The sequence below is a fragment of the Arvicola amphibius genome, chromosome 13 (assembly GCF_903992535.2).
Source record: "Arvicola amphibius chromosome 13, mArvAmp1.2, whole genome shotgun sequence".
In the NCBI taxonomy this organism is placed as follows: Eukaryota; Metazoa; Chordata; class Mammalia; order Rodentia; family Cricetidae; genus Arvicola; species Arvicola amphibius.
The window spans coordinates 41,196,232-41,219,627 of NC_052059.1; the positions used below are offsets into that span (position 1 = coordinate 41,196,232).

A 23,396-nucleotide genomic window follows, 5' to 3' on the forward strand; every position below is an offset into this window, starting at 1 on the left:
AAAGAGGGAGGGCCACATTTGGACTTACAGCAGTAGCTAGCATTAGTACACTCTCGTTAATGAAAAATACATAGTTTTTTTAATTTACTATAAACATACTATACTTAGAATGAATGTTCGTGAAGTGAGAATTCAAAACTGTTTAATACAAAATAGAAGATAAAAAACATGGAGGGCCAGCTGAGATGCACAGAAGGCATTCTGTTTTAACAAGAAAAATAAAAACAATAATGTAGAATTAAAATCTATAGTAAACACCAAAGTCTTGCTCTAGTAGAAATGGTGGCAACCAGTGGCTAGAAAGATGACTCTATGGGTAAGAGTGCCTGGTGTACAAACATGAGACCTGAGTCAGTATTCAAAGTATGATGTGATTTCCAAGAGTCCCCCAAAGGTCCTGTAGTTTAGAAGGTCAGTCCTGTGATATGTAGGACATGCTGGAACCTTTAAGAGGAAAGGCTAGTACAGCCAACCATTAGAGGGTGCTGCTCTCTGAATGGGTTAACGTGGCTCTTTTGGCGTTGGCTAGTTTATATGAAAGCAAGCTGTAATTAAAGAGCAAGCCTGAACCCAGGATTTTCTTGGTTCCCTGTCCCCATGGTGGGGCTTCTCAACATGTTTCCACCCCTGTAAACCCGTCACCGAGAGAGGCTCACACCAGAAACCCAGCAGTTGGCCTAGTCAAACTATGACCTCTCGCCTTCATTCTAATGCTCTGTGCGTCACCTGCCACAGTTAGGTCGTAGAGATGCTCAGTTGAAAGTTAATATTCTGACCAAGGTATCTTCTCATTTCCCCACACCAGACGCCTGGAAACCACCTTTACTCTGCCTAAGAGCGGAACATTTTAAAGTTTCCTATCTAGTGGCATCACCCACTTTCTGTGTATGACTTTTTCACATACTACAGTGTTCATCACAAAAAAGGACAGATTCAGATGCTTGGATGTGAACAGTCAAGGTACAAAAAAACCTGAAAAAGTTTATTTAACAATATTAGAAAAAGTGCATTCTTAGAAAGAAGAAATAGAACCCAAGTAAAATCATAACTCTAAAAACTTAAAGGGTTTTTGGTTGTTTGTTTTGTTTTTCAGAACAGGGTTTCTCTGTGTATCCCTAGCTGTCCTAGAACTCACTCTGTAGTCAAGGCTGGCCTTGAACTCACAGAGACCCACCCCCGCCTCTGCCTCCAAATACTGGGATTTTTTTTTAACTTAAAAAGTTCTTAAATCAAACAATAACAAAAGAACACATTACATATGAATAGTTACTAATATTGAGGTAGGTAGAAATAATCTCATCTTGAAAATAAACGAAGTCAGACTTGTAGTGATATTTCATTTGTATTTTAATAAAGAAAGCTTGCCTGAAGATCAGAGGCAAAATAGCCACTCTGGTCAGCCTTACAGACCAGGCAGTGGTGACACACACCTTTAATCCCAGTAGCCACATTAGTTTGCCATAGAAACCAGGCAGTAGTGGTTCAGGCCTTTAATCCCAGCACTAGAGAGGAATATAAGACGGGAGGAGACAGCTCTCAGTAAGTCTCATTCTGAGATTCCTGGAGGCAGTATCGCCATTTCAGAGTAAGGTAGAAATAAGAGCCCGTGGCTGGCTGTTTCGCTTTTCTGACCTTCAGGTTGAACCCCACTATCTGTCTCTGAGTTTTTACTAATTGTGCTATGCGATTGAAAGCTGTGGTGGTTTGAATAGGAATGGCCTCCACAGACTCATGTGTTTGAATGCTTGGCTCATAGGAAGTAGCACTATTAGGAGGTATAGCCTTGCTGGAGGAAGTGTGTCACTACAGAGGAAGATTTTGAGCTCTCATATGCTCAAGCTGTGCCTGTGGATCAAGACCTAGAACTCCCGGCCCCTTCTTCAGCGTGTTGCTCTGTGTCCTGTCAGGAGGATGAGGGACTGAACTCTGAACTGTAAACCACCCCCCATTAAATGTTTTCCTTTATAAGAGTCGCCACAGTCATGGCTGTCTCTTCAAAACAATAGAAATCCTAAGAAGCTGGTACCAGGAGTAGGGAATTGCTGTGATAGGACTGACCAGGCTTTTGTTTGGAGGAATGTGGATTTGGGGACTTTGGATTAGGAAAGCAGGAGAATTCTTGAAGGGCGTTTAATAGGCCATACTACTAGTCTGGACATGGGAGACTGGTGCTGAGGGTAATTTGAACTGTGCAGGCCTGGCTCACGTGGTTTCAGAGGAGAAGTTTAGTACGTGGCCTAGAGACTGTTTTTGTGATACTTTGGCTAAGAACGTGGCTGCTTTTTGCCCTTGTCCAAAAAGTCTGCCTGAGGCGGAAGTGAAGAGCTTTTTGAATTAAAATGGAAAAGGAAATCTCAAAACAGTCTAGTACAGACTCTGTTTTGTGGTTACCAATGTTCCCTCTTATGAACATTATATAACACTTTATAATGAAAAGGAGCAAGCTGAGCAAGTAAATACAAAATGTACAGAATGAGGTGAAAAGGGACACCAGAAGGTAAAATGGAGTTAAGTCCTATGTTCAGGGAATAAACAGATTAAAGAAGAGTTGGATATTAAATGAAATAAAGGAAGTGGTGACCTCAGGGTAAGACTCCCATCAGCTAAGTTTCTAACTTGTGAAAAGGAACTAAAAGGAAAGCTCAGAGCCAGGTATGGTGGTGCATGCCTTTAATCCCAGCACTCAGAAGGCAGAGGCTGGCAGATGTTTAAATTCAATGACAGCCTGGTCTACAGAGCGAGTTCCAGGATAGACAGGATAGACAAGTTTAGACAGCGAAGGAAACAACTGGAAACAGAAAGCAAATGAAATGCAACGGAATAAGGGGCCATGTTCCAGCACAAGTAAGACAGCTTCAGCCACACAGTTCTGGCCATAGGGTCAGGGATAGAGAAAGAGATTATGGACTCTTCTCCATGTCTAAGGAAACTCAGAAGCAAGACTTGTGTCAGCAGAGTCCCTGCACGAGGCCCAAGAGGTCACTGTTTGAAGCTGTGAAAGCGAAGCCTGGACTGCCTTGGAAACCCTAAAACGATAAAGATGCCAGAGCCACGGGAGACCTGATGAGGAGAGCTGCTAACAGGGAGAGAAACCAGCCCAAGAGAGAGAAGCACGTTGAGGTCAAAAAAGACAAAAGGAGTTGGAGATCTGAAGAGCACTTTGCTATCAGACATGGAGATGCAGGGTCTGGAGTTTGCCCAGCAGGGGGTTGGCCTTGCTTTGGTCCTCACTATGCTCCTTGGCCTCCACTTTGGAACAATAATGTATACACTGTGCCATCATATGATGGAAGTATGTGATCTGCTTTTTGATTTCAATTTTACAGGGGATTACAATTAAAAGATTATATGAATCTCAGAAGAAACTTTGAATTTTGGATTTTTTAACAGTTATTCAACTTTTTTTATTAATATTTATAGAGCTATGCATTTCTCTTTGCTCCCCTCCCTGCCTCTCCCCTCCCACTTCAATCCTCCCCCAAGGTCCCCATGCTCCCAATTTACTCAGGAGATCTTGTCTTTTTCTACTTTCTACTTTCCATGTAGATTTTATCTATGTAAGTATCTCTTAGTGTCCTCACTGTTGTCTAAATTCTCTGGGATTGTGGTTTGTAGGCTGAACTTTGAATTTTTAATACAAGTTTTAGACTGTTAAAGACTATAAGAACTTTTGTAAAGTTGGGCCCAATGCATTTCTGCATTATGTTACGGTTATGATCTACTAAGGCCAGGGAGTAGAATGAGGGAGCTTAAATAAAAATGGCCCCCATACTTAATTACATTGTTTTAATTTGAGTAATATGAAACTAATATGAAAATATCTAGATGTCACCAACGTAGTAAGAAAAACTCAACAAATTTGTGTACTATAGCAAGCAAGTCACTAATGCACAGAAACTGTAATACTTGATATAATGGGGTCTCTACAGACGTGGTTAGGACAAGGACGGTGATATTAGATATACCCTGGATTACAGCAACCAAAAGCATCCTTACAAGAGAAAGCAAGGAGAGGAGGGACTCATACATAGAAGAGAAAGAACCAACGCAGAGACTGAAATGAAGCACCTACAGACCAAGGAGCACTAGCAGGAAGGGGTGAACTTAAGAGAAAGGCACGTCACTGCAGCCTCTGAAAACATGCACCCCTGCTAACACTGGAATTTATGTGAAAATGAGCTTGGACTTCTAGCCTGGAACTAGGAAGGGAAAGAACTAGTTCTAAGTCACTTCGAGCTCTGAACTGTTTTATCGGACACGGAAAAGTGACACTGGTGAACAAAGAGCATCAACAGAAAACATGTTCAACAGCACATGGAACACACACACACACACACACACACACATTAGTAGATATCAAAGAACTGACCAAATTAGACAAAACACCATTTCTTCATGGTCGGTTTGAAGATAAAGACCAGGACGTTAACATTTCGCGACTCTGAGGATACATGAGAATGACGGGCTAGGAGGGACAGGAGACTGACTCTGAAGATATACAACAATGACAGGAAGGGACAGGAGAGAAGGCATGAAGAGAAACCTGCCAGGGAAAAAGATCTCATAAAGCCTTATTACTAAAAGATCAAAACATACCTTAAAAATACTAATTGACCCCCAAATCTTCTAAAATCTATATGAAACACGATCACAGATGTAGTAAAGATATAACTAGAAAAGGTTCTTCTATGTAATTTTAAGGCTAAGATGTGCAAGGCACCAACAGAGCACAGTGTGGCCTAGCAGGCCCTGCACAGACAGATAGTCCTGGCCACAGCACTTCTTCCCCTGGGCACTGACATTTTTAATAAGCACACAACGTCCCAAACACACACGTAAGAAAACTAAGAAAAGCCAACCTGAAAACGCACACCCAGTCAAGAGCACAACAGCATTCTACAACAGCAGCTCGTAGCTGCTGTAATCAAGCTGCAATGAGTCAAGGGCTTGTTTTCAGTGCTGACTGACCTCTCTCAAACAGCATCATCAGACAGCAATACCAGATGTTCTACATGGGATCCCCTCACTCTTCAGAAATGTTTTATTATATTGTTTTACAAACTGTGCTTACTATTACAAGACAATTTATTCATTTTTTACATTATCATATAAATGACTAAATAAAATTGGTTTCTTTGATAAAGAACAGAAGAAACCAGAGGTAAAAAAGTGAAAACAGGACTGCAGATCCGTAAAGAGGGCTCAATGTCCAAGCCTCTAAACAAAACCACAGAGATTTCAGCAGGAGAAGCACTTAATACAAAATTAGGGTAGGGAAAAAAATAACTCACATTAAAAAAAAAAAGACAAAAACTGGCTACATGGAGGGCACAGTGATTTAAATGATGTGCCAGTCACACATGCGCTACAGAGAGCCCAGACAGACAAGCCACTCTTCATAATGAAACGGCTTCATGCCTGAGCATATTCTTTCACACAAAAGATCCAAACATGCAGGCCCAGATCACAACTGGCTCTTGCCACAGCCCTCATTACTCCAACCTGGCACTGCCCCTCCGGACCCTCTGCCCAGGTGGAAATGCTCCACTTCTGTCCCTTCTGATACAGTGACCCCTGGGGTGTGACATGACTACTCACGTGGACTTTCAATTCTGTCTCTTTCATTAATTTAACTAGACACCTGTGACTGTGACTGACTGGCAGTCACCATATGAGACAGTGCGACTCAATTTGTATTTTAGTGGGTTTTTTCCAAATCTGCTTACATCAATTCATGAGAACATAAACAGCTGCACAGGAACGAGTCCTGCTTTACGGCACCAACACCAGATGACACTCGGCACCTGACAGAGGAGGACAGAGGAGGACAGAGGAGGACACGTTACCCTGTCCATCGGCGTCTTCCACCATTGGGTTTACTTCCACCATCGTCGCATCATACTTCAGAAAAAAGTTATACAGCTTGACCATGTTTTCTGCTGCAGAATCCACAACATTATCCGGAAATCCCATCTTCTGTGCAAGCTGAAAGTAATTTGCCGTTTTCAGTAGAAGTTTGCACATGTCCAATCAGCATTAAAATATTGCAAACAAAAACTATCATTTCAAAAGATGAGCATGAGCTGTAGTTAACACTCACTAAAGAGCCACCACTAAAGGTTTAAACAACAAAACTTGTTTCAAAATCCTCACAGGGTATGCTTTATGCCCATTTTACAAATCAAAAAAATGACTCAGAGATCAAGTGCTGGCCATTATCCTGGATTACAGTGCCAGCATTCATTCCATAGCTTCCCAACTGCCCAGTTCCCAGTCAACCTAAACTGGAATAAAGACTTACGTGCTCACTTTAGCAGCACATGTACTAAAAATTACAATGATACAGAGAAGAAAGAGAGACTTACATTTTGTTAAAACTACATCTAAAAAGTGGGCTGATAATCTCAATGGTCCAAACACTGATCAAAGTTATGAAAGTATCCTACTTCCTCTTTAAGGTAACACCAAGGCATGTCTACTGGGCCAATAGGACAGATATAATTAAAGGACACCAGCTCCTCCATTCAAAACTCAACTCTGGCATGCCCTGGAGATTAGGTATTTATAAGAGCTACAGAATTGAGCAGAAACCTGAATCAGAGACTAGATATCTAGAAGCATTTTAAACAACAAATATCAAAGTCACAAGCCACCATTTCTCGTTCACAGTTTCTATGATGCGAAGAGTATCCATCTCTTTTGCTGGGTTGCTGCCAGGAACAGCACCTAGGACCTCCTACATGCATGCCAAGTGCTCTACCACCGAGCTATTTTCCCAGTTAGAACAATTATCAGTTTCAAAGTTCCATGAGAAATTTTAAACAGTGATACACAGGACAGTAGTCTGCTCAGAAACACTACAGAGAATTCTTTTTTCTGTTTCAACTTTCAAAGGGTGCAACACATTCTTGATTTTCAGTAACAGAAGAACTTTAAATCCTTTGAGGGCAAATATGATTCATGTAGAGTCAAATAATAAAGTAGCAAAAACTAAAGCAGCCAACAAAAACAAAAAAAAATGTCATTTGGTGAAGAGATTTTTTTAAATTAAAAATAATACTATAAGCACCATTTCACTATACAGATTTTCATTAGTTTTATATATAATTAAATATCTGAGAAGTGCAAAATGGTTCTCATTAATCCAGTATGTCATATATTGCCAAGCACTGAGAGATGTGCCATTCCCGCTGTTTTTAAAATGCTTCATCTTAGCTCTTACAAATATTTGCTTCCTCATCTGAACTACATTCTCTAGTCTTCACCCTCACATAACTACTAATGAATCAAGTCTGCCTTTTGAATATTTATGCTGTCACTCACCGGTTTAAGTCACGGTCTCACTAGAGAAAGCCCCTCTGTCCTGTGAGCCCCGAGCCAGTCAAGTTCTGCTGTTGCTAGACTTCAATTTTAACAATGTTTTATTCACAGCAACTGACGAGCCTTGTGTTTATATCCACAGCAAGCTATTTAACTTACTTTTATACATAAACCAAATAATCTAATTTAACAACATCATTAAAATACCAAGCAATCTTCAAAGATACCGCATTTTGTTTGTTTGGAAGGACGTATAGAGGCTGGGTGGGGGGAGGAAAGAACAGAAAACCAGAGGAACAGTAAACAAATGTGACTGCGTGTGCTGTAAGAAGCCTCTCTACCACTGTTCACAATTTACAGGGAAAGAATGGGGACAGGGAACATTTAAAATGACTCACACTATGAAAATAATGATTGATAAATCACCAGATTCTTCAACAAATAAATTCAAAAGTGAGGAAAAGGAGACCTATACATAAGAAAAAAAGTGCTGTGTGACATATTAATAAGTCACAGTGAAGGGATTTTATGTCTTGACTTCTCTAAGAAGCAATACTGAGATCGTTAGGGAACTGACAATGACGGGGTATGTGAAAACATTAAGGAATTATTGTTAGTGTTACTGACACAGCAATGGCACAGTGGCCCATTTAAAAGCAGCCCTGTTTTTTCAAGAAACATTTATGAAGCCTACAAAGAAAAATACTGTAGGTACTTTCAAAAACTATAATTTCAAAATATAAACTGCTTTGTTTAGTGTTTTACAAAGTTAACTATATTTTCTTAAGTATTATAATTATCTCACTAAAAACTAAAGATGTTTCGGAACACAACATACTGCCACAGCTTGTTCCTTTCTGATGCCTTCTACTATATCAACAGGTTCTTTAATAATGGCGTCAGGATTCTCAGCAGCCACATCTTCAATGTTAACGCCACCTTGTGCACTTCCTATCAATACAGGGCCCTATAAGAGAGGAAGAAGACAAAGTATCAAATTTCACTGGAGACTCAATACAATTTTAAAATTAACCTATGCACTATCAGATTTCTATCTACTGTTCCCACATCGTATTTAAATTTTCTTTACAATGTAGCATATCTCCAACAAGTAACCACTATAAATTTTTAACTGAGAGAAATGTAAGAGAAGCAGAAAAAAAACAAAATTGATACCTTGCCTATAAGAGAAAAAGATTAAAAAACACTTATATCAAATATATATAATCAAATATATGAAATATAACATGCATTTTTCACACATAAACCTGAAGGGGCATTAAAGTACTGTTTAAGTGAAAACAAGAAAGCATCTAAGGAAAAATTTGCAGGTTTTCTGAGCTCTTAGTCCTCCTACAAGTAAATAAAAAGAAAACAAACCACCTTGCAATAACAGCCCTGGCTATTGCTACAAAAAGCATGAAGAAAATAAGGTGTAAGCACAAATGATTAAATCAGCAGGAGCTTCACTGTCAGGAGGAGAGTCCACAAGGCCTTTTTAAGCTGCCAGACTTGTCTTTGGTCAGGAGAATGAAGAAAAAGTTCACCATCTTTATTCCTAGTCATGGCTCCTCTCCCTATCTGTCTATCAGGGAATCTGTCTATCTCCTAGCCCTTCATTACCCACTCTCAGAGGTCACTTTAAATGTTATTAGGGGTTATGAGGTGCATATTGCCTGTGGTGGTTTGAAAGAAAATGGCCCCCTACGGGAGTGGTACTACTGAGATGCGGGGCCTTGCTGGAGTAGGCATGGTCTCGTTGGAGGAAGTGTGTCACTGTGGAGGTGGGCTCTGAGGGCTCACATATGCTCCTATTATAAGATGCAAGAACTCTCAGCTCCTTCTCTAGCACCATGACTACTTGCACGCTGCCTTGCTTTCCACCATGAAGAAAATGAACCAAACCTCTGAACTGTAAGTAAGCCACCACAATTAAATGTTTTCCTTTATAAGAGTTGCCATGGTCATGGTGTCTCTTCAGAGCAATAGAAACCCTAGTAAAACACTGCTCTTAACTGCTTCCAGACCCAAGGGAGGGGTAGCAGTCAGAGTACCTCAGAAGAGGACTGATTTAAGCAGCCATCATAAAACTTAATCAACGGTAACATACTAGAACATATGACAGCCATTTGGTGATAATATGACATGGATTTAAAAATAATAGACAAAACTAAGAATTAGCCAGCTAAAAAAGATCAACATTAATAAACTCTCAAATAGAGCAAGACTCAAATAACAAGGAAATCAGTAGAAAGTAAGAGAGGAAAAGAAGGAAAAGAGGGAGGGAGGGAGGGAGGGAGGGAGGGAGGGAGGGAGGGAGGGAGGGAGGGCAGGAGGGAGAGAGGGAGGGAGGGAGGGAGGGAGGGAGGGAGGGAGGGAGGGAGGGAGGGAGGGAGGTCAGCAGGCGATAACTCCCTGAACTGAGACCTTTGTTCAATACTCCAGGTTCCACAGGCAGAGGGAGGAGGAGAGAACTGAATCCTCTAGTTGTCCTTACTTTAACCCATATACTACGACACAGATGAGTGTGGGCAATCATTTGCACATACACACAAAATAAAATAATAATGTAGAAAGAAAAAGGAATTAGAATTGTCTTCCAGTTTAAAAATAGATACCTATGAAATATAAAAGAAGGTGAAAAGCCTTTATTCAAACTTAGTCTATGATATCTTTCACAGGTTAATAAAGATTTGTTCATTCTCTACAGGCATTTGAAAAGTACTTCAAAATGAGTTTTGGCACACCTTTAATCCCAGCACTTGGGAGACAGAGGCAGGCAGATCTCTGAGTTCGAGGCCAGCCTGGTCTACAAGAGCTAGTTCCAGGACAGGCTCTAGAAACTACAAGGAAACCCTGTCTTGAAAAAAAAATGAGTTTTGGTTTTAATTTTTTGGGTTTTGTTTTGGTTTGGTTGTTTGTTTGGTTTGGTTTTTCGAGACAGGGTTTCTCTGTAGCTTTGGTGCCTGTACTAGCTCTTGTAGACCACGCTGGCCTCAAATACAGAGATCCTCCTGCCTCTGCCTCCAAGTGCTGGGATTAAAGGCGTGCGCCACCACTGGCTAGTTTTAATTTTTAAATTCATCATAATATATCAAAACAATTTAGTTTCTAGGAATTAGATAGCTATAAGTTCAAATATATTTACACTAATAATGTTATTTTCATGTTCATAACCTAAGTTCTTTGGGTTTTTTTTCTTTCAAGAATCCTTCCCTTAAATTAAGTTTGAATTTAAAGTTTATAGAAGCCACTCACTATAATAAAGATCTGCTTAAGAAAAAATTTATGGAATTGTTTTAGTACTTTTTACAAAAGCCAAAATCTGACAGTCAAGTGAACCACTTATTTAACAGATTATCAAGTTTACTAGAAAAATAAAGTAGCAAAGTCCATTTGACAAATTCGATTTTCTCAGGACAAAGGCAATGCAAAGACAGTAGGCAAACGTCAGTAGCTCACTTAACAAAGCATTAGAGTGGTTACTCCATGTCTGCTGGTCTGGCACACCAACTCACAAAAATATCTGCTCAAGTATTCCCATGTGTTATTACTACCAAAGACCAGAGGGATCTCCAACTCAAGTATAGAAGAGAGGCGCGCTGGCTGGCCTGGTACTCCCTAGGAAGCCCAAGTAGTCTCAAACTCAAAGAGTCTTCTGTTTCCTGCATCAGTTTCCTCAGTGCTGGGATTATAAGCAGGCATAACCATACCTAGGCATGTGAACAATTGTAATTCAATCAATAAATACCCTTTGCTTTCTAGCTGTAATTGTTGACTGACTTTTAAGATGGTTGGTTCTAAAACCTAGGGCCTCTTCATGCTATCTGAGTGCTGAGCCATGTCCCCAGCTGCATCAATCTAAGATGACAGTATCAAAGAGCTTTGTAATTTGCAATCCTGGGATGTAGAGAAAAGCTCTGTCTCAAACAAAATGAGCATAGTGCTTTTGGCCAAACGATTTCACTATTACAGTATTCTGATTCTGAATTAATACACATACTTTTACAATTGAAATAAAAGCATGTTTCCATTAATAAGACCCAAATGCTTCTCTGAATATTTAAGTTCTTAAAATGAACTCAAATTTGATCCTTCTCCCAAATGCTCTATCTTTAATAACATATTCAGTTTCCTTAACAATAAAACATTCAATTTGCTGCATTCACTATACTCAAGGTAAGATATTCTGGCCAGAAGTCGTAATCCTAGCACCCAGAAGGCTAAGGCAAAAGAATCCCTACAAGTCTGGGGCCAGTATGGGCTTCAGAGTAAGACTGTCTCAAAACAAACCTTTAAAAAAGAAAGAAATCTGGGCACAACACAGTACCCCATAATCCTCTGCAGGTGGAGACAGGTGGGTCCTGGGAGCTTGCTGATCTCCATACAGCCCCATGGCACATACCTATGCATGCCTGTACACTTGCACACATGAACACACACATACACACTCACTAGCAAAACAAAACCTAAAGTCAGTCTCCCTCGGTTTGTCCAGGTATTTACTAACATAACAGTAGGCACTGACGTAAGCCACGTAGGAAAGACGTGTAAAGGAAGGGAGGGATGAAACACAGCCTCCGCACGTCTGTGTGGCGATTAGCGTCCTGCAATGTCTGAAATAACTTACAAAATTAAATTATACCACACAGAGCAATCTTTTCCCTCACTGAAAAATGAAAGAATGCTTTTTAAAATCACATTAAGTGGGTTCTTACTACCACCTAGTGTTATACCTCAAGAAATACCGCTTATAAAAATTAAAAATTTTAAGATGCTTGTATCAAGTAAACATTACTAGTTAACACACCAAGTAGTCTATAAAAACTTACTGAGCTCAAAAGGCCAGTTACAGTATAGGATATCCGCCGTGCATCTTGTCTGGAAAAGGGCGCAACTCAAGTTAATGCCTCCTATGTTCAATGCTTCAATGTCAGGGTCCACAGAACGCTCCTTAAATTGCCGTGTTCCTTCAAAACTCTATCACTCACTAATGTACCCTTCAACTCATACCAAATAACCCAGTCAAACAGAAAACCTAACGAAGAGGAAAACAGTATATACCCAGAAGTGGAAAAAGAACACGATGACAAGAGATAAATGTTTTTTGTTTATTCTGACTTTTGTTTTGATAAGACTATTTTGCCACACAAGAAACTAATTTTCTCAGTTCATTAACTCAATTATGATCTCCAGAGAGTTAAACTATTATAAATGAACATTAACAACTTGAAAACCCAAAGTATTAAGTATTACAGTTGGGTCTTTTTGATAGTTTTTTTGTTTTGTTTTGTTTTTTGTTTGGGTTTTTTTTTTCTTTTCTTTTCTTTTGGTTTTTCAAGACAGGGTTTCTCTGTGGCTTTGGAGCCTATCCGGGAACTAGCTCTTGTAGACCAGGCTGGTCTCGAACTCACAGAGATCTGACTGCCTCTGCTTCCCAAGTGCTGGGATTAAAGGCATGAGCCACCACTAGCCAGCTCAGTTTTTTAAAAATTATATTACATGTCAAATTTTACCATACTGTTTTTCAAAAATGACAAATTCTCTGTGTGAGTTATGGATAATACTTCTTATTCCTCATATACATAATGTTCAACTTCTGAAACTGAATGTCATAACTCCTCATGTGTCTTGTCTACAAGTACTCACTTGAAATGACCGCTCCATTGTTATTGCAAAGTAACATTCTCTCCTTGGATATTTCCGCTCACACACCAAAACTTGATTGCATATTCTGCCCTTCGCTCCCGTCTGCTTGGTGATCAATTTTTTCCCAATCATCTGGGAGGAAACAGCTTTTGCTTCTTCTGGACTATAATAAGAAAAAGAATTCAAATCCTTCTGTTTTCCATGTGAAAAAATCTGTACCACAAGTAAAGCTTAGTGTTTTCAACAATGCGGTGATCTAAATAAAGATTTTTCTTTTAAAAACTGTGACTTACGAGTAGACTATCTTCACTCCTCCTTTGAGGCCACTTGTAAACGTTCCTTTTCCTCTGCCGCCAGCTAAAACCTGTGCCTTTATCACAACATCCTTTGACCCTAGAAGAAAAATACCTTTTATTACACAGAAAGCTGGGAATCGTGTGCAAGACAATATTTTATTGAACACTCACACTAATAGGTGTTTTTAAATGAAGTTCCATTAATCTACCATGTCAGACCGAGACATTCCATGTGAGATTTTCCAGATTTGAAAAGTAGAACACTCATCATCTTAAAGATGTAGGCTATTAAAAGATTAGACAAACATGATATGGACTGACTCATAAGTGGAGATTAGCTGTAAAGTAAAGGATAATCATGCTACAATCCACAGACTTAGAGATCCTAAGTAACAAGCAGGGCTCAAAGCTGGGGGGAGATCTCCCTGGAGCAGGGAAATAGAACTTCGTGGGTGGACTTGGGACAGGTGGGGATTGAAACAAGAGGAATCAAGTGGGGGTGGAGGGAACGAGGGAGAGAGTACTGGGAGAGAGGACTGGAACTGAGGGGGCATTTGGGGGGCAAGGTAGAAACCTAGGGCAATAGGAACTCCTTGGAACTTACAAGGGTGACCCTAGCAAAGACTCCTAGTAATGAAAAATACTGAGCCTCAACTGGCCATCTTCTGTAACCAGGCAAAGCTTCCAGTGGAGGGAATGGGACACTAATTCAGCAACAAAACCTTCTACCTAAATGTGTCCTGCCTACAAGATGTGCTGAGGTCCAGGTGGCACAGAACGTGTGGAAGTAACAACTAATGACTGGTCCAATTTGAGACCCACGCCATAAGAGGGAGTCTACGCCTCACACTGTCTGGAGAGCCAGGAACCAGAGGCTGAATAACAGAACGAAACATGACGAAGAAGAAAGGAGGAGGAGGAGGAGGAGGAGGAGGAGGAGGAGGAGGAGGAGAGAGAGAGAGAGAGAGAGAGAGAGAGAGAGAGAGAGAGAGAGAGAGAGAAAAAAATGAATCATAAGGATATTCTGCTATGCTCATAGAACAGAGCCTAGCACAATCATCAATCAGAGAGGCCTCATCCAGCAACTAATAGGAACAGATGTGGAGACCCACGGTCAAACATGAGGCTGAGTTTAGAGAATTCCACAGAAGAGGAGCCACAGAAGCCAAGGACAACATAAGAACACAACTCAGAATCACCTAACCAGGGTTCATAGGGGCTCAAACTGAAGTACATATTTGGTTGACAATCAGGGAGCCTTTATGGGTTTCACCTAGGTCCTCTGCATAAATGGTATGGTTGTATACCTTGGTATTCTTATGGGACTCCTAACAGAAAGAGCAGGGGCCCTCTTTTGCCTGATCCTGGGACCCTTTTCCTCCTACTGGGTTGCCTTGTCCAGTCTTGATATAAGAGCATGTATCCAGTCTTACTGTAACTTGTTATGCCACATTTGGCTGCTATCCCAGGAGGATTGCCCTTTTCTAAAAGGAAATGGAGGAGGAGTGGATCTAGGGGGGGAGGCAGGATGAAGGACTGGGAGGAAAAGAGAGAGGGGAAACAGTGGTAGGGATGTAAATATGAGAGAAGAATAAATAAATTTAAAAATCTCTGCCTTTCAAAGATTATGCACTCACATTTCTGCAATAGTATACTAAAAGTATTTTAGCAATTCTCAGACTAAAGCTTTGGAAGGTATTAAAAGCACAACATTGAGACTAAAATGTTTTCTTAAAACTTGTCATGACTGGAGACAGTGCCCTTCCACTGGCCTCAAAGGCAGAGCTCCCAAGGCTGGAGAGAGGACCTGGTGATCTTGCAGAAGACCCACATCAGAGCAGGTTCACAACCACCTGGAACTCCAGTTCCAGAAGTCCCACACCGTCCTCTGGGCCCTGTAGGCAACTGTATACATGTGGTACACATGTACTCACACAGGCAAACACACTACACACAAATAATTTTTTTAAAAGTAACATATTTTTAAAAAGTCAGAGTTCCCACCTGCCCTTCACAGGTCTAAGTCCTAATCCATAAAAGTTGTCACAAATATAAAAGTATCAAAATAATTGTCTTGTTTTTTTTTTTAAAAAAAAAAAAAGTTTTTCAATTATTGTGTCAGGGAAAAAAACTCAACTAAGTGAAGAAAGTAATAGTTTTACTGACTATTAATAAACAAATCAGGACCTGCTAATATTGACCATACACAAATTTAAACCCCACTGCATTTATAATTAACAGGTATTTCACTAAAATTAGTATTCCATAAAACTTTTATTGAATAATCTGAAAAAAACTGATTATAACAATAAAAACTATAAAGTCATACTCTCAAGTCAAGAAAACAGTAGCCATCTCACTTAAAACAATTTATATAGTAATATTCTCATTTTTAAAGAACGTTCTTGTTTTTACAGCTAAAATAAGCCTAAGTTTAAACACTTCTTAGTAGTCTAGGTTTAACACTTAGACTAGTTGCTCTGTAGTCTGTGTGAAAAGCTAATAAGCACAAAGTTCACTGAACACATTTAAAGTCATAGTTAACCACAAGCCCACCAAGATGACTGCCTACCCCCTACATAAAAACTGCTCACACTTCAAACACAGAAAACGATGTACAGACACTGCACTATTTCATTATGTTTTCATGCTAAACCTTTTTAAATGTAGACTTATTTCCTAAAATCAAAACTTGTTTAAGATACTACTACAACAAATTAATGGACGTTATTAAGGATTCTCTCAATAAAAGAATGTAATAAAATATGAGCAACTCCAGAACCTGTTTAACAAACTCTAATACATACCGATTACCTAACTGATGTGGGATTCCCCTCTGTATGCTGTGAATACCTTTGGCTAATAAGGAACTGCTTTGGGCCTATAGCAGAGCTATGGGGAACAGAGCTAGGCAGGGAAAACTAAACGAAATGCTGGGATAAAGGAGGTGGAGTCAGAGAGAAGCCTAGGAGGCACCACCAGACACAGACGTGCTGAAACTTTGCTGGTAGGCCTCGACCTCGTGGGGATGGACAGATTAATGGAGATGGGTTAAATTAAGATGTAAGAATTAGCCAATTAGAAGCTAGAGCTAATGGGCCAAGATGTGATTTAAGTAATATGGTTTCTGTGTGATTATTTCGGGGCTGAGCAGCCAGGAAGCAACAAGCAGCTTCCTCCTACACCTATCAGGCATCCTTCTAAGCCTTTGGGATGGATGGGTGAGCAGGTAAGACACTGCTTACTCCTACGGAGCTTAGCCTAGCTCAGCTTCTTTAGCTCAGCTTCTTTATCCCTATTCATCTGTTTCCCACATGGGAAGCAAAGACGTCCATGCCCCCTCTCCATAACCACACATGAACAACTAAGATTCTCCACCAAAACTTTTCTAAAACAAAACAAAAAAACCTCGCCACAGCCACCATCCTTCAAGCTACAAAGTATAAAGACTCACTTTCCCCATAAGTCTATTCTAGCTAAGAGGGTTTCAAACCACATCCTATCACCAATAGAAGTGGTTCCTAAGTCACTACACTACAGCTCAAAATCATCTTATAATAACTGTAAATTTTCAACAATTGTAAAATCCTACCTTCTCAAAAGAATTGAAAAAAAAAAAAAAAGGCCAAGTCAAATGTGGTAGCATGCACCTAATCTCTAATCCCAGCATTTTTTAAGAGGTAAAGATAGGAGAATCTTATTTCAAAGACATTCTTGGCAACGTGAGAACCTATCTCCCAAATTAAACAAATGTCAAAAGTTATCAAACCACAAGTAAAGCTTCCATCTTATTCAAGTTTGTGACAAGGTGACTAAGCGTTTTTATTTGTTTGTTTTTAAATACCTAATTTTTTGGCGATTGCATAAACTTCATCTGCTGACTTTGCCACGAAGCCTTTGGGAACACAGACTCCAGCTTCCCGCAATAAATCCATACTCAAGTATTCATGCAGTGAGAGATTCCTTTGTTGCTGCTGCTGCATTTGGAGTCCATGCTTGTTAAACAATCCAGAATTTCCCAGAACCTGAGAAAAGAATGGAAGCATACTTAAGAATGGCAGTGGTCTGGCAGTTGTTTACAAGAAAGAAAGAACAATGAACAGCCTCTTCTTATTTGGTTAGAGAGTGATACATTAAATCATCCAAACATGAGAGTACCTGAACTGCAATCTAAAACTAAAAGCAGGCCTACCAGTTAAATATCAGGTGTCACCTTGTAACTTTTTAACTGCTTCCTCATCATCCATTCCTAGTCCTTACCTGACATCTGAGCTTCACCAGCTATCTCCACTAGCCTACAGGAAATGGCTAGCTGAATGACAAATTCAGAGGCTCTAAGGTCAATCTCATCTTTTTCCACAAAACTAAACTATTTCCCACGTTGTTTTCTGTACCCTTCTCTGGGATCTACACTACCTGGCATTAGATAATGTGAGAGCGGAATGACTTGGGGAACATGCAACTACAAATCCCTGCCCTTTTCATGCTGAATGTTCATTCACTCTATTCAACATTTAAAGCACACAGGAACTAGAAACAGAAGAGTGCAGTTATCCTTAAGGTAAAGTCTAGTGTGTATTTGTGCACAAGGACAGTTAATAAACAAACATGCCAGCTGGCAGTAAGAATGAGAAAGAATGCTCATACAGAGAGAAAACTACAACGTCCCTATTTTCAGTTTAATCAGAATTATGACCAAAAAGGCCAAAGGAGTGGCTCAGAGAGGGTGTTTGCAGTACAAGCCTCGTGATCTAAGTTTAATCCTTAGATCCCTTGCAAAAGTGAGTATCCACACATTGTGGGGAGCTCTCTCTCTCTCTCTCTCTCTCTCTCTCTCTCTCTCTCTCTCTCTCTCTCTCTCTCTTTCTCACACACACACACACACACACACACACATTTTTTCTGATTAAACAGAATGTCAAAAACAATCTTTAACTTTTATCTTCCTGATGAATGAGAGAGAAATATGCAGCTAGCTTCGTAGCTTCCTGTACCAAGGCCACTGCTCAGAAAGCACACTCATCAGTTAGATCTCTAACATTTAGCAATCCCAACACCTCAAGTCAGTCTAAGCTAAACCTAATAAAATGCTGAAAACCCTGCCTTGTCTAATTTTAAAACCCTCAATTCCTACAACCCTCCAAGGCAATATACAGAACAAATTAGCCACAAAAACCTTCCAAGACTGCACTGAAATCAGACTCTTATGCTTTAGCTATACACTCCCATTACTTTTGCATGAAATCAAACACACAAAAACTTAATTCCCTCTAAAAAAAAAAAAAGTAACATAAGACTTAAAGACCTTTACATAAAGTCTGTTTCTTGAAATGAAAGAAATTTATTTTTGAACTATCACATCAAAATTAAAACTGTTTCTTAAGATGGGATTCCTGGACTCCATTCTCTATAAAACCAGAATATCTGAACTGGACTCAAAGAAATCAGAACTGGTAATAAATCCTTTAGTTGGTTCTTATGGACCCTAGTTTGAGCACCTCTAACCTAACAAGTCAATCACATATAATAGCAATTTATTGCTAATTCATCTAGTTAAAAGCCTAGCTAAGATTGACAATATGGTTCAGTGGGTAAAAGTGGCTTGCCATACAAGCCTAGTGACCCTGAGTTCAAGCCCCAAAACCAGTAAGGGTGGGAGAAAATTAACTCCACAAAGTTGTCCTCTGAACTCCATGTGCACAAAGAGTTCACACACACACACACACACACACACACACACACACACACACACGGGAAGGGGATGAGGAGGAAGAAACGATAAGATGAGGAGGACGACAAGGAGCTCTCCATGAGCTGACAACCCAGCTACCTATCTTATCTCAGAGATTTCAAAGTTGTACACAAACACAAAAACCAATATAGCCACTGAATCAAACCATAGATTTTATTGCACATAAACTAAACCTCAAAAATAAAGATGAAGGGAAGAACCTATACAAGCCTAGTAAAGGTGGTCACACTCATTTTTTAATGTTTCTCTAGCAGACAGCGTGCCACTAACGCTGCAAACTTCAGTGCTGGGCTAGAGGGTTAGGAGCACACACTGTTGTTGTTCTCTCAGAGGACCCAACTTCTGCTCCCAGCACCCACGCTGAATGGCTCACAGATGCATGTAACTGCAGCTTTGGGGACATCAGATTCTAAGGCCACCCACACACATACACATACCCATGCAAAGTCACACATACACATAATTAAAAACAAATAAATCTTTTAAAAAAAGAGTCAAACACACACACACAAAAAAAAAGTTTCTAGCTGGGTGGTGGCGCAAGCCTTTAATCCCAGCACTCGGGAGGCAGAGTTAGGTGAATATGAGTTCGAGGCCAGCCTGGTCTAGAAGAGCTAGTTCCAGGACAGCTAGGGCTATCACACAGAGAAACCTTGTCTCAAAAAAAAAAAACAAAACAAAACAAAAACAAAAACAAAAAGAGTTACTCAACAGTCTATGTCACTAGATGGCACCTCCTTAGCTTCACACATCAAAGAGAACTGCCACAGAAAAGGATGCTACTTCCTAAAACATAAACTCTAAAGGGTACCGCTGGACTGCACATCACTCACTTTAACTCAGTGATGAAGTTCCTGCACATAGGAGTGCACTGTGGTTATCTGGGAAAGGTCTTAGTCCTCGAGGACTGGGGTGTGTTTGTCTTGGTCCGGTTTATCCTGAGATGGCCCAGCTGGTCTAGAACTCCAGGAATTAAGTGATCCTGACATCTCAGTCCCCAGGTAGCTGGTACTGCACATACTAAGGGTTCCAAAATGTTTATTTTTTTTTATTTGGTTTTGGTTTTGTTTTATTTTGTTTTTTAAGACAGGGTTCCTCTGTGTAGCCCTGGCTGTCCCGAAGCTCACACTGTAGACCAGGCTGGCCTTGAACTCACAGAGATCTGCTTCTGCCTCCAAGTGCTGGGATTAGATGTGTGGGCCATCACACTCGGCTAGTTTTATTCTTAAAGAATGCACACACACAGACACAGACATTCTTAAATATATACATTCTTAGAGAATATATATGTGTATGTATGTATGTATGTATAAGTATCTAGGGGTGAAGTGCCATGGTACTTGCAACTTATTCTCAGGAAGTTGAGCAAAAAGAAACAGTGTGTATATATATGTGTGTGTTTGTGTGTGTATAATTTTGAGATTAAAATTTAATTACAATATTTATTCCTTATCTTTCCTGTCCTCCCTCCAAACTCTCCCATACGCCCCTCTCTTCTCTCCTTCAGATTCATGGCTTTCTCACTAGTTGTTATTGCATATATATATGTATTCACATATACATATATATAGTCCTAAATATATCCCTATATGTATGTACATTTTCAGGGATGATCGTTCAACACTGTGCTCTCCCACTTCCAGCTTTCCCTTAGCTGCCTATAGTTCTTGGTATAGGGTAGAGGGCTTGTGGGCTTTTCTTCATCCAGTCTGGCCTGCCCACTGGTGTCATCCTTTTCAACTCACATTTGGGCAGTCATGTTGGTGAGACCTCATGGGTACAGCCTCTGGTGTTACTAAAAGACACAATTGTAGAGCAAACTCCCTGATCCTGACTCTCTGGCTCTTACAATCTTTATGGCCCCTCTTCATCAATGTCCCCTGAGACTCAGGTATGAGAGTGTTCTGTAGATGTATCCATTGGGACTGGACTCCACAACTCTGCATTTTGATTGGTTGTGGTTTTCTGTAGTAGTCTCCATTTGTTGCCAAGAGAAGTTTCCTTGATGAGGGGAGAAGACTACACTTATCTGTGGGTACAAGGAAAAATGTTCAAAGACTGTTGTTAGGGACATGCTGGTTTAATATATTAGTGGTTGTTGATTCTCCTCCAATAACCATGACTTCAGTAGCACTGAGTGGTAGCTAGGTTTCTAGTACACAGCATGGTCTCGCTCTTCATTACCTTCAAGTTCTGTGAGCCCCAACTGTGCATGCCCTCAGAGTACCACGCTGTCAGTGTGGTTCACAGTCAACACAGTAGTGTAGAACTCTTGGTTGTCTCCCTCCTTTGGGAAGATTTTAGGGTGCCTTTTGGTACCATGAGAGCCAGTCTTCAGGGAGGGGGCATTTGAAGCAGTTCCAGATCAGGGCTCTCTGGGCCATGTTTCTGAAGCACATGGTGTCTTCAGGAACCGAGACTTACCTTCCACTTCTTTGGGGTAACCAAGGGCAACAACAGTAACAGGCCATATGTTCTGGGAGTTTCTTGGGCTAACAACAAAAGAGGGCTTCTCATGTCTAGTACTTAGATTTTTGTGAGGTGATTTTGGTTCTTATGGAGCCAGGTGGTAGCAGCGTCAGTGGCAGCAGCAGAGGCACACGCCTTTAATCCCAGCACTCGGCAGGCAGAGGCAGGGGCAAACAGATGTCTGTGAGTTGAGGCCAGCATCATCTAGTGGAGTTCCAGGACAGTCAGGACTCTACAGAGAAACCTGGGGCAGGGGGCGGGGGAAGGGAGATATGGATTGCTCAATTAGGTGAAAGCATTACAGTACCTACTGTACTACTGTTGGAACACTTTCACTAATTTGAGTTGGTTTGGTTGGTTTTATTTGGGAGGGAGGTTGTTTTTGAGACAGGGTTTCTCTTTGTAGCCCTGCCTATCCTCATTCTATAGACCAGCTGACCTGGAACTCAGCCATCCACCTGCCTCTGCCTCCCAGAAGCCTGGGATTAAAGTCATGTAACACCATGCCTAGCTCTTTAAAAGAGTTTTAACAACTGAAGTATTTAGATAAATTGTGTCCTTGCAGCACCAACTGATATAACTTCCAATTTCCTTAGTTTTAAATTCTATTAGTAATACAATCCCTGCACAATGCCAAGGACGGGGCAGCATCAGAAGTTACAGTTGGACAGGAGGAAGGGGTTTAGGTGCTCTACTGCAGTGGCTGTGGGAAACACCAATGTACTTCTATTTTAAATCAACGGGAAAGGTGGCTATGTATGTTCTCATCACAAAGAAATGACAAATATTTCAGGTAACAAAATACTAATTAACCTGATTTGATCATAAGTATACATGAATTAAAACATTATGTATCAAATAAAAAGGGAAACATAAGGAAAAAGAACAATGACCAATTCCAAGACAAACCCATGATTTTTTTTTACAGAACTGAATTGCTAAATTTAATGTGTGACCTTGAACAAGTTTAATCCTAAGAGAACGTGTCCACATCAAGAGCAAGATGTCAGACTACTGGCAAACTCCAAAGATATATACCCTTAATGCTGGAGAGGCAGGAAAAGAGCGCTAACAAAGACAGTGCATCACACAGCCCATAGGAAGATGCAAAGGCATTTTTAACAGTTTCCAAACAGAAAAACTATCACAATGAGTCGAAAACCCATCTGTTGGCGAAAGCCTTACTCTCTAAACTCGGCAGCGTTACTTAAGGAAGTGCAGTGGGGGGCCTAAATCTTTTCAGCTAAGGTGTGCCTGAAGTTACCTCAGAACATAACCAAAAACTCTGAAACTATCTTAGGAAGCTGATCTTGCTCTTGCAGTTTTAAGGTATTAACACTGAGGACCAATTTTTATAGGGCTTGTTGTTAAGTGGTTTGTTTTTGTTCTTTTGAGACAGGGTCTCCTGCAGCCTAGGCTAGCCTTGAACTCTCTAGGTAGAAAATGATGACCTTGAATGACTTGATACTTTTGCCTATACCTTGAGAGCTAGGATTTTAGGGATGCTGGGGCTGGAACCCAGGGCTTCCTATATGCTGGGCAGGCACTTTACCAAATGCACAGCACCCCCAGACTCCGTTTTTCTGTCCTTGAGTTGTAGAGCGGACACAAGCACACGGTTTCAGAAAGGGACAGTTGTGGAATTAAACCTCAGCCATCATCTCAGCTGCTGTCTCTTAGGCCAAAGTTCTTCTCTTAGCCACAAGATCGTCACCAATGGCAATTGGTCTTAATGACAACCCCAGGGCTGCTGACAAGCCTGACGACCTTAGGTCAACATCTGCCACACTCTAAATGTCAAGAAGCAAAGCAACAAACAGAAGTCGGTACTACCATTTCAGCCTGTCCAGAAACGAAGCGCTCCGAGTTCTTCCCTACTCTCCCGGCTCATCAGCTGGAAAACTCAAAAC

At 40.5% G+C, this 23,396-nt stretch overlaps 1 protein-coding gene across 1 annotated transcript in view; it reads right to left on the bottom strand.

The window, feature by feature from the left end:
• Sucla2 (succinate-CoA ligase ADP-forming subunit beta) overlaps positions 1-23,396 on the bottom strand; it is a 35,061-nt gene that overhangs the window by 11,079 nt on the left and 586 nt on the right. The window contains exons 2-6 of the mRNA XM_038309882.2: positions 17,110-17,290; positions 13,263-13,362; positions 12,970-13,132; positions 8,159-8,287; positions 5,847-5,985 (exon numbers count right to left, since the gene is read on the bottom strand). Of these exons, the coding sequence (XP_038165810.1) occupies positions 5,847-5,985; positions 8,159-8,287; positions 12,970-13,132; positions 13,263-13,362; positions 17,110-17,290 (712 nt within the window). The remainder of the gene's footprint in view (positions 1-5,846; positions 5,986-8,158; positions 8,288-12,969; positions 13,133-13,262; positions 13,363-17,109; positions 17,291-23,396) is intronic.